This window comes from Malus sylvestris, chromosome 6 (genome assembly GCF_916048215.2).
Source record: "Malus sylvestris chromosome 6, drMalSylv7.2, whole genome shotgun sequence".
NCBI lineage: Eukaryota > Viridiplantae > Streptophyta > Magnoliopsida > Rosales > Rosaceae > Malus > Malus sylvestris.
In genome coordinates this window covers 25838440-25849940 of record NC_062265.1, presented here as the reverse complement: position 1 = coordinate 25849940, position 11501 = coordinate 25838440, and the positions used below count along the sequence as shown (strand labels likewise).

The following is an 11501-nucleotide window of genomic DNA, read 5'->3' as shown; positions in this document are numbered from 1 at the left end:
AGAGGATCATCCTGACCACTAATCATGGATCGTTGGATAAAAATCTAACGGTTATAATTATTATAATTTTAAAGAAATCCCCTATTTGTAACCGTTGGATAAAAATCCAACGACCATTGATTAGTGGTCAGGAGGATCCTCTCCATTAGCTCAAGAGAGGATCCAAGTTCGTAAAACAATAGCAAGTTACACGCGAAAGTACGTAGAGTTGGAAAAGAAAACGAGTTGAATGAAGTATCATATAGACTCTACCTACTTATTTGGAACGGGTGAAATTGTAAGTTGGAAAAAAAAAAAAAGTACAGCTGAAATGAAATATGTGTTGAATGAAAGTACTGTTTTATTATTAATGACATGTTTACTTATTCGAGACGAGTGAAATCACGAGTTAAAAGTGTGAACACGGAAAATTCCTGAAACGAAAGAGACAAGAACAACGCGCACAAACAAATATTAAGTGTTTGATGATTTTGGGTTACAATCTCTCTCTATTTTGATCCTCTGATTCGATCTCCGTAAGGTATTGATTTGTGGATGTGTTCTTGATCCAAGGGCCGTCGAGGCTTGATCTTGGATGAACTGTTGGAAGTTTCTTCAAGGGGCCGTGGGCTTGATCTTTGAAGGTGGATTTGAGCGGATCTTCAAAGGGGCTTTTGGGCTTGATCTTTGAAGAACAGTGACGAACGGATCTCCAAGGGCTTTTGGGCTTGATCTTGAAGAACAGTGATGAACGGATCTTCAAGGGCTTTTGGGCTTGATCTTGAAGAACGGTTGGATGTGTGGATTTGTCGACGTTGTTGATCCAAAGGGTCGTTGGGGCTTGGTCTTGGATGAACGGATGATGAACGATGGTGCTTTCTTCAAGGGCCGTCGGGGCTTGATCTTGAATTGGTGGATGGTTGATCCAAGGGGCCGTTGGGGCTTAATCTTGGAAGAACGATGAACGAAGAACGAGGAACACTTTCTTCAAGGGCCGTCGGGGCTTGATCTTGAATTGGTGGATGATTGTTGATCCAAAGGGCCGTTGGGGCTTGATCTTAGGATGAACGATGAACGAAGAACGCTTTCTTGATTCTTCGGGAACCTGGATGCTTGAGAGCTTCGGAGTTTCAGAGCTTCAGAGCTTCAAGAGTTTTGCCTAATGATTTTTTTGGTCCCCCTCAATGAATGAAATGGGCTTGTATTTATAGAATTTTCCAATGCCTAATTTTGAATATAATATCCCAGATGAAATAAGTCGTTTCTGCCAGGTGTTGACACGTGTCCTATTTGATGACTTTTCCAACTCATTTCAATTTTCGTTGAGTCACACGCTACGTGCAAAATTTATGTAATACATGAGCGTTGACACTTTGATTTATCGGTCAACATTTATTTACCGAAATTTCGATGTCTACAAATGCCCCCACTTCAAGTCGCATCGTGTACATGTGTTTGTCGTGTGTAGGAGATGCGTTTTGAAGTCCCTTAATGTAGATGTCGATCCAAGGGCCGTCGAGGCTTGATCTTGAATTGGGCTGGAGATTTCTTCAAGGGCCGTTGAGGCTTGTTCTTGGACTTCGTTTGAGATTTCTTCAAGAGCCGTTTGAGGCTTGTTCTTGAACTTTTGTTTGAAATTTCTTCAAGGGCCATTTGAGGCTTGTTCTTGAACTTTTGTTTGAAATTTCTTCAAGGGCCGTCGAAGCTTGATCTTGAAGGTTGAAATTGGACCACAAGGAGCTTCATGTGGTAGATGATCTTTGGTTTTGGTAGTGGGTGAATCGGCACATATTTTGTTGTGCTTGTTGACTTTCCACAGCTTTGATCTTGAACTGGGTTGGAGGATTTTATGGATTCCTCCAATTGTTGATTTTCCACAACTTATTCTTGAACTAGGTTTTGATTCAAGGGTGGTAGACACTTGATCTTGAATCGGACTTGTGATTTCCTCAAGGGCCGTCGAGGCTTGATCTTGAATTTGGCCGGAAACTTCTTCAAGGGTCGTTGAGGCTTGATTCTTGAAGGTTGACTCGAACACATGGCAAGCAGGCACGAGGTGAAGGTGACAACCTGTTTCTTTGTTCAATCTTTCTAATTCACACCTGAGCAGTTTGGTCAACGGTATGATCTTCAAGATTGATGGGCTTTTCTTCCAGTTGGTGACTTGATCTTTAAGGATTCGATTCAAGGGTGGTGAATCGACACGTGCAGCCCACAACGCCTAGTAAGTCGACCCAAGAATTTGAGGGTCAAAACGAGTTCTTCATCTCAGACTCTTTCTGCCGAGTTGGCTGTGCATGCTGCATTCTTCTCTGCTTGTTTCTTCAGGCAGATATGGCAGCTTCTCGAGTTCCTCAGTTCGGACTCCTTCTGCTGAGTTGACTGTGCAGACCACATTCTTCTCTCCTTGTTCCTTCTGCACTTTGTCTCCACATGCTGCAAGGTATCATTTTCACTTGCCTTATCTGTTCTCCAGGCAGATGTGGCAGCTTCTTTGGAAGTACAGCAGCAGTGCGAAACGAGTACTCGAGAGCAGTGCTAGGTAGGCAATCAGGGAAGGGTTCCAAGCAGTCGGTTCCTTACCCGAGTTTGAGTGGAAGTTCCGGCATATTGTTTTCTTTATCCTTGTCTTTGTAGGTAAGAACAAGGACAAAGGAAAGGACAGGGAGAACGCATGATATGAGATACTCTTGCTCTCTACCCTGGTGATATGAGATACTTTTGCCTTAGAGTCATTGGCTTGCAGAGGTACCCCAAGGAATAAGGAACACTGAATGACTCGAGAGGTTTCGTTGGGAAAGCATTTTTGGAGATGAAGAAATGTTATGTATGTCTGCCTTACTATGTAGGGTGAAGGTGGACAGTTTATAGGAAGTTCTTTAATACCTGTAGAGGTACTATTCTTTCACTCGTGTTGGCAACTAACGCGTGATTGAACAGTAAAATTTCACGTGCTTTCTCCTTCACCGAAAATCTTCGACAAATTGCCCGTGATTTGCGCAAAGTTGAGTGTGCATATGACAGGTGATGACTCAACTGAAAAAGACTGGCGCCTCTTCGATATCTGGGATTGGCGCTTCGACAAATTACTCGTGATTTCCGCAAAGCTGAGTTTGCGCGTGACGGGTGCCGACACGTCTGGAAAAGCAAGATGCTTCTCCGATTTCTGAGCTTGCCTCTTCGATTTTTGAATGGCCTCTTCGAATTCTGAGCTCGCCTCTTCGATCTCTGAAATCCCGTCGAGTGCTGATTTTTATAGAGGCATGCAGTTCGTTTCAAAACACACTTGAATTTTCGCTTGTGAAAACTCCCCTCTTGTACTTCTAAGATCTTGATTTGTCCGATCTCTTCTTCCTTCAACACTTTGAAAATGTCTGGACCTTCCGACCGTCGTTTTGATTTAAACCTTGGTGAAGAGGTAGTCCCTTCTTCTCCAGATAACATATGGCGCCCATCATTCATATCCCCTACTGGTCCTCTTACTGTTGGGGATTCGGTGATGAAGAATGATATGACCGCTGCGGTGGTGGCCCGGAACCTTGTCACTCCCAAAGATAACAGACTACTTTCCAGGCGGTCTGATGAGTTGGCTGTTAAGGAGTCCCTGGCTCTAAGTGTGCAGTGTGCGGGTTCTGTGTCCAACATGGCCCAACGCCTATTTGCTCGAACCCGTCAGTTGAATCGTTGGCGGCTGAAGTGATGAGTCTCAAACAGGAGATCAGAGGGCTCAAGCATGAGAATAAACAGTTGCACAAGCTTGCACACAACTATGCCACAAACATGAAGAGGAAAATTGACCTGATGCAGGAATCTGATGGTCAGATCTTACTTGATCATCGGAGGTTTGTGGGTTTGTTCCAGCAGCATTTACCTTCGTCTTCTGGGGCTGTACCGACTGTTGAGGCTTCAAACAGCCAACATCCGACGCCTTCTCTTCCTGGAGCTCTGCCGAGTTGTGAGGCGCCACCTGATCGTCCTTGAATATCCCCTCTTGTAAATTTGATTTGATTTGATTTTTTTTTTTTTAATTTATGTATAATTTCCAGAAAAATAAATAAAATGGACCTTCTATTTCTCTCTATGCATTTGTTTTTTGTTTTTTTGTTTTTTTTTTTTAATTATTATTATTATTTTTATGTTTATTTATTTATTTATATATATATTTTTTTTCCCTTGCTTTCTTTCTTTCTGCACATGGTGCCCATGCACCACCAGAAACTTTTGATCTGCCATGGGGTTGTACCCCATCTTTGATCCACCATTCCTCTTTGTTCACGTGGTGCCAGATGCACCACCACCCTTTTTAATTGTATTTCTTTCTGTATAAATTAAGATGCTTGGCGGAGGGATTTGTAGGGAAGGACAAAGACGGACGGAGAGCTGGAGTTTGAGGAAGAGCTTCTCGGCCGGCTAGTCGTTTGACAGCGGTCTTTGAAGTTGTTGGCAGCTGCGAGGCAAGAGACGGAGGAGGTCTTTGGGTGTGTATTGACAAACTTTGTTTTTGTCAATCTCATTCAAAGGCAGCGGCCAAGGCGGAGGTGCAGAGGAAGACGCTCCACCACTACTGTCACTGAGCACAACCACTAAGCACAGACATTGCACACCCGTTGCACTGCCACTGAGCACAGCCACAGAGCACAGCCGCTGTACACCCGTTGCACTGCCACCGAGCACAGCCACTGCAGACCCGTTGCATAGCCTGCCTGCCGTCGCGGAGGAAGAAGGAGCTTGTTTGCAGTGTTCCGCCGTGACTCGAGAGATGAAGACGAGGGGGTAGCATGGAGGAAGTTGGATGGGCAGCATAGACTTATCACGGAACAAGCTCGAAGGTGACGCGGCTGTTGGGTGGTCTTGATGTTACCGTGGGTGAGCTAAAGACGAAGAAGATGGAGCACGGCAAGCTTGCGAGAAGATTCCAGGAGGTGAAGCTGCTCATGGCGATGCTGTTCAACATCCGATCGAGAAACTGAAATTTTATAACTTCTCCGCATTATTCCCTATTAGCAAAAGCTGTTGACCAGATTTCCCCCGTTTTGTTGGTCCCTTTGGCTTTCAGCTTCTTCTCAGCTTCTGATCTTCACAGAGAGAGAGAGAGAGCTTCTGAGTCTTCGGCTTCTGGAGTCCTCCAACTCTCAAGAGAAGAATAAGAGATTTGATGGCGAACAGTAATCTTCCGAGAAGAATTATCAAGGAGACGCAGAGGCTTCTCAGCGAACCAGCTCCTGGAATCAGTGTTTCTCCTGAAGAATATCCAATGGCACCTCCAAAGGTCCGTTTCCTGACAAAAATATATCATCCTAACATTGACAAGCTTGGGAGGATATGCCTCGATATTCTGAAAGACAAATGGAGTCCAGCCCTTCAAATCCAGACAGTATTGCTGAGCATTCAAGCACTTCTGAGTACTCCAAATCCTGATGATCCGCTTTCTGAGAACATTTGCAAAGCACTGGAAGACAAATGAAGGAGAAGCTGTTGAGACAGCAAAGGAGTGGAAACGACGGAGAAGCAGAAAACGACACTGAGCCCGGAGATCTTGGCTAACTGAACCTTTGACTTCAAGCTCTGCAATGGGGCCACCTTCATCACAGCTATGGCGACTTAGTTGAGCACCGAACAAACCGTCATGTGGCAGAGCGTCAGAAAGATCGAAAACCGGAAGCCGCAGTTCGTGAGCAGGTACTTGTTTAGAAGCAGGATACCGATGTTGGAGCTGTACCAGGTGGCGACCATCCCGACCGTCGTCCATTGGATCGCCGCCGACATCGATTTTTTGCAGTTGGTGATGTAAGCCAGGTGGTGCTTCTGGTGGTGGATCTGCGAGATCTCGCCGCTGATTGCAGGCGCCATAGTCATAGGGAGGTCGTTGGATGAGGGTGGCTCGTTGAGGACGAGAGATTCCATGTCGTCTCGGAATGCGTGTAGGTGGTCTTAATATTTGGCGATGTCGGAGATGGCGGCGAGACCACGACGGCAGAGGCGAGGCCAAGGCGGAGAGCACGAAGGGTGTCTAGAGAGAGAGGAAATGGATCTGGTGTCCCTTCTGAATTGACGAGGTAGGCCTCTGCTCCGGTTCTCCAGTCATCACCCAGTCGCCATTCATCAGCGTCTCAAGCGCAGACTGGGTCTCCTGCGCTTCTGTTGAATTTGCTGTCGCTGCTTCTCGGCGAGCTCATCTATCGCCGACTGCACCGCATCATGATCGCCGATGAGTAGTCGCGTTATAACTTCCGGATCCATCTCGAATCGGGCCTTCTCGAACTTCTTCCTCGCGTTCTCCCTCAGCACATCTCGCCATATCTGCGGAAATCGGAGCTCCTGAGCTTCAAAATTAGGGTTTGCGAGGGAAGAAGAATTGGGAACTGATACGAGAAGCGGATGGTGGTCTCAAAGAGAAGAGGAAATTATTGCCCTTTATTCCGACCAAGAATTGTATGAGGAGAATGGAGCAGATGGCATCGGTGATGAACACCATCACGGTGGGCTTGGCTTCAAGGTCTTCGGGGCCTGTTTGAGGAAGAGCACCGGTGGGCCTGGTGTTGTTGAGAGGGAAGCCTGGGCTTGGAGGCTGTCACTTGGGCCTGGATAGCTTCCTTTTGAGTTTGGATGACCCCTTTTTGATGGGCTGGATAGAGGTCATATATACATATATATACATATATATATATATATGTATGTATGTATACAAAAGGAATCTGTATTTATTTTTTTATTTTTTTATTATTATTATTTTTTATTTTAATACATAAAACATATGTATTTTATTTATTTTTTTTTTCTGTAATAAAATTGACCCTATTTAATAAAACATTTTTTTAATTTTTAATTTTTTTTTTGATGTGACTGAACTTGAAATTAAATATTCAAGCTGCCTACGTACCCTTCCAAAGAAAGAGATCAAGTCAAAACGTAGTTCAAAAATACATTTTTTTTTTTTTTTTTTTTTTTTGGTGCCGTTTGCAATTTTAACTCATGCAGGCAAGGAGTGTTGGTGTCGTTTGCAGTTTTAACTCGTGCAGACAAGGAGCATTTGGTGCCGTGTTGCAGTTTCAGCTCGTGCAGACAAGGAGCGTTGGTGTCGCCTTTTGTGCTTGTGCAGACCAGGAGCGTTGTGCCATGCAGTTTAGGCTCGTGCCGGTGAAGAGCTTTGGTTCGTGCAGTTTAGGCTCGTGCGAACAAGGAGCATTTGTGCCATGCAGTTTAGGCTCATACAGGCAAGGAGCTTTGGGTTGTCGCCTTTTATGCTCGTGCAGACCAGGAGCATTGTGCCATGCAGTTTAGGCTCGTGCAGGCGATGAGCTTTGGTTCGTGCAGTTTAGGCTCATGCGAACAAGGAGCTTTTGGTTCATGCAGTTTAGGCTCGTGCGAACAAGGAGCATTATGCCATGCAGTTTAGGCTCGTGCGGGCAAGGAGAATTGGTTCGTCAAGCGATATGAGAGAGTCGTTCCTCACAATTTTCATAGCAAGGAGCTTTGACTGAGTAATTGAGGAAGTCTTTAGGAAAGAAATCACGCATCGTGATGGGGATGGACGATCTATGTGTCGAAATTTCATCATCTTCAACACGTTCATGTTGCTTTGAAGGTTGACAAGAGCTGCTTTGCCCCCTTTCCGATTGGCGGACATGTGGAGGAGACGTATGCTTCTTGTGCAATTTCTTATGAGTGACTTGAGTCCATCCTTCAACTTTGCTTGTCTTGGAGGATGCCCCCAGCAGTTGAGGTGAAAACTTTGAGTCGAAAGAGCCAGAAGTGAAGGTGGTATAGTTTGACTTCGCCACATCGTCAAGATCTAGCTCGATGATTCCTTTCTGAGCCAACTTCATGATGAGATCTTTCAGCACGAAACATTTTTCTGTCGGATGACTGATGAAGCGGTGGAATTTACAGTATCTTGGACTGTCGGTACGATTCATCTCTTCCGGCCGTCTGCACTCAGGCAAACTGATCACCTTCTTGTCCAACAGGTCGTCCAGCATGGCAACCACATCAGAGTCGGGGAATGGATAAGTCTTCTCCTCAAGCTCCTTCAAAGTGCGTCTACGCATCTCTTGATCATGAAAAGCTTCGTTTTGAATCGCCTTGCCTCGTGTAGGGATTTTGACGGGAGTTGTGTTGACTGTCATTGCTTCTTTGGTGGATTTCCACGTAGCCTTCTCCACCTTTGTCCCAAGAACTTTGTCGTTCTTGTAGTCGGCGATCGGTTCTTTCTTCCCATGATGGGCGATGCTCAACTCCATGTCATGGGCGCGAGTGGCCAATTCCTCGAAGGTCCGTGGTTTAATGCCTTGAAGGATGTATTGCAAACCCCATTGCATGCCTTGGATGCACATCTCGATTGAAGAGGTTTCCGAGAGCCTGTCTTTACAGTCGAGGCTTAGAGTGCGCCATCTGTTGATGTAGTCAATGACTGGCTCGTCCTTCCACTGCTTTGTGCTCGTTAGCTCTAGCATGCTCACAGTGCGGCGGGTGCTATAGAAGCGGTTGAGGAATTCCCGCTCTAATTGTTCCCAGCTGTTGATGGACTCAGGCTCTAGGTCTGTGTACCACTCAAAGGCGTTTCCTTTCAGCGAGCGCACAAACTGCTTGGCGAGGTAATCCCCTTCGGTTCCTGCGTTGTTGCAAGTTTCAACGAAGTGGGCAACGTGCTGTTTTGGGTTTCCCTTTCCATCAAATTGCATGAACTTTGGTGGTTGATAACCCCTCGGCATCCTTAAGGCGTCGATATTCTTTGAATACGGCTTTGAGTACATCCCGGAGGTATTTGAGCTCCCTTCGTACTGTGCCTTGATGGTGTTGGTGATCATCTCCTGCAGCTGCTGGATAGAAAGAGATCCCATGAGTGCCGCTGCTTGGTCTGGCTCCGGCTTCGCGTCGTTTTTCTCCACCTGAGGCTCCTCTTCTTCGTCCTCTCTTCTCTTTAGTGGATCATTCTCTGGGTCGGGTTTATCGCTGTCCTGCGCCTCTAGTCGATTGACGAGTGCTGCAATTTGCAAGTCTTTTTCTTCCACAGTTCGGGTTAGCCTTGCGATTGCTTCATTCATTTGAGCCAGTTGTTCTTCAACGGAGGTAACGCCGATAGTCATGACTTGCATGGTTGCACTGCCGCTTGAATCGGCATCGGAGAGCATGGATTCGGAGTATTTCCTCGGGCTTCCCCCCCTTGGTGCCCTTAGTGAGGCTAAGGTGATCAAAGGCTCGTGCCTTGAGTGCTCTTGTTCCCTTGGCAGAGTTGATGCAGAGGTGAAAGAGGTGGCAGAAGTAGCTCTTGCCATGCTTCGAGTTGTGATGCCCAAAGTGACACCAGTTGCGGGAGCAGTTTGAGCCTTCCTTGATGCCATTAATTTTGGAAGTGCGTTTTGATCTTCTTGTACGGAGAAAGAGATGAAAGGCAGAGATTGTCCCACCGGGCGTGCCAATTTGTGAACACGGAAAATTCCTGAAACGAAAGAGACAAGAACAACGCGCACAAACAAATATTAAGTGTTTGATGATTTTGGGTTACAATCTCTCTCTATTTTGATCCTCTGATTCGATCTCCGTAAGGTATTGATTTGTGGATGTGTTCTTGATCCAAGGGCCGTCGAGGCTTGATCTTGGATGAACTGTTGGAAGTTTCTTCAAGGGGCCGTGGGCTTGATCTTTGAAGGTGGATTTGAGCGGATCTTCAAAGGGGCTTTTGGGCTTGATCTTTGAAGAACAGTGACGAACGGATCTCCAAGGGCTTTTGGGCTTGATCTTGAAGAACAGTGATGAACGGATCTTCAAGGGCTTTTGGGCTTGATCTTGAAGAACGGTTGGATGTGTGGATTTGTCGACGTTGTTGATCCAAAGGGCCGTTGGGGCTTGATCTTGGATGAACGGATGATGAACGATGGTGCTTTCTTCAAGGGCCGTCGGGGCTTGATCTTGAATTGGTGGATGGTTGATCCAAGGGGCCGTTGGGGCTTAATCTTGGAAGAACGATGAACGAAGAACGAGGAACACTTTCTTCAAGGGCCGTCGGGGCTTGATCTTGAATTGGTGGATGATTGTTGATCCAAAGGGCCGTTGGGGCTTGATCTTAGGATGAACGATGAACGAAGAACGCTTTCTTGATTCTTCGGGAACCTGGATGCTTGAGAGCTTCGGAGTTTCAGAGCTTCAGAGCTTCAAGAGTTTTGCCTAATGATTTTTTTGGTCCCCCTCAATGAATGAAATGGGCTTGTATTTATAGAATTTTCCAATGCCTAATTTTGAATATAATATCCCAGATGAAATAAGTCGTTTCTGCCAGGTGTTGACACGTGTCCTATTTGATGACTTTTCCAACTCATTTCAATTTTCGTTGAGTCACACGCTACGTGCAAAATTTATGTAATACATGAGCGTTGACACTTTGATTTATCGGTCAACATTTATTTACCGAAATTTCGATGTCTACAAAAAGGAAAGTAAATACAATTATAAAAGAATGAGTTGAACGAAACTACCACATTGTTGTTAATGCACCCAATCACAACTCCATCTCTCTCTATGTCACTCTGCACTCACTGCTTGTTCTTTCACTTCCTCCATTTCATTAAAAAAAAAAAAAGGAAACTTGATTAAGAAACAAAGGTTATTGCCTGCACTCCCCAACCACCACCGACCCTCCTCCTCTTCCTGTAGTCGTGGAGGAAGAATTGAGTGGCAATAAATTGAAGAGGAATTGAAATGGGTAGAGGTAGAATTAAATTTCTGATAAAACTGAATCAAATTGAAAGCTAATCATATTTTGCGACAATTAAAATTTAAAACCTCTCACTTACTCTTTCTCGTGAAGCCCGCACCCCATCCTGGTTCTTCTTCCCCATCCTCCAACTCTTTTCAGCTTCCATCTTTTGTATAGAAAAAGTTGATTCCGGATGCAGGATTTCTCCCGGAATCCAAATGCCACACATTGTTCGGAGTCAGATTCCGAAAAAATGGGAGTCTAATCTCCATAATTTATGGGTCCCACCTATATTTTGATTAAACATTTGAATCACATGGAATATTGAGTGCAATTCTCGTTCATCCTCTCGTTCCGCTCTCCGCGTAAACACGCCACCTTTCCTCCCATGCTTCCCACTCTTATTAAATAAATAACCTTTTCTGCGTCCTCTTTCCAATTTTTAATCTTTCTGATTAAACAAATATGGAAACAAAGACCACTGGAAATTACCATTTCTGCAGTTCTGAGGTTCTGTTTGACGTACTATTCTACTGGGGGAGGTCAGGAAGGTCTAAACAGAGAGCCTTGGCTGAGATTTTTTTCACATCAGGTAAAAAAAGCACTTTCCACTTCAGAAACTTTTTCTTTAGAGAAATACAAGTTACCCAGTTTGCAGCTGCTGCTTCTGAGTACAAATCCTTGCTTGTTTCCAGTGGACTTTGTTGGGTTTGTGATGTTCTTGCCAATAAAATTTGGGGACAGAAAGATTCAGACTTCAGTGGAGTTTCTTTTAAGAGTTTGTGAGAACTTTAGGGTACTGCGTACCTTGTTTTGTTTCTAGATTAAA

The 11501-nt window shown here is 45.1% G+C and overlaps 1 protein-coding gene across 1 annotated transcript; it reads left to right on the top strand.

Annotated features, from left to right (window-relative positions):
• Positions 1–4979: 4979 nt before the first annotated feature.
• On the top strand, positions 4980–5483 carry LOC126626549 (ubiquitin-conjugating enzyme E2 36-like). Its single transcript, XM_050295907.1, has one exon. It carries the CDS (start codon positions 5135–5137, stop codon positions 5441–5443), a length of 309 nt encoding a protein of 102 aa, XP_050151864.1. The 5' UTR covers positions 4980–5134; the 3' UTR covers positions 5444–5483.
• The last annotated feature ends 6018 nt before the right edge of the window (positions 5484–11501 follow it).

What these genes read in the sequence shown, in the direction of transcription:
- LOC126626549 (XM_050295907.1), top strand. Translation starts at nt 5,135, where the DNA reads ATGGCGAACAGTAATCTTCCGAGAAGAATTATCAAGGAGACGCAGAGG.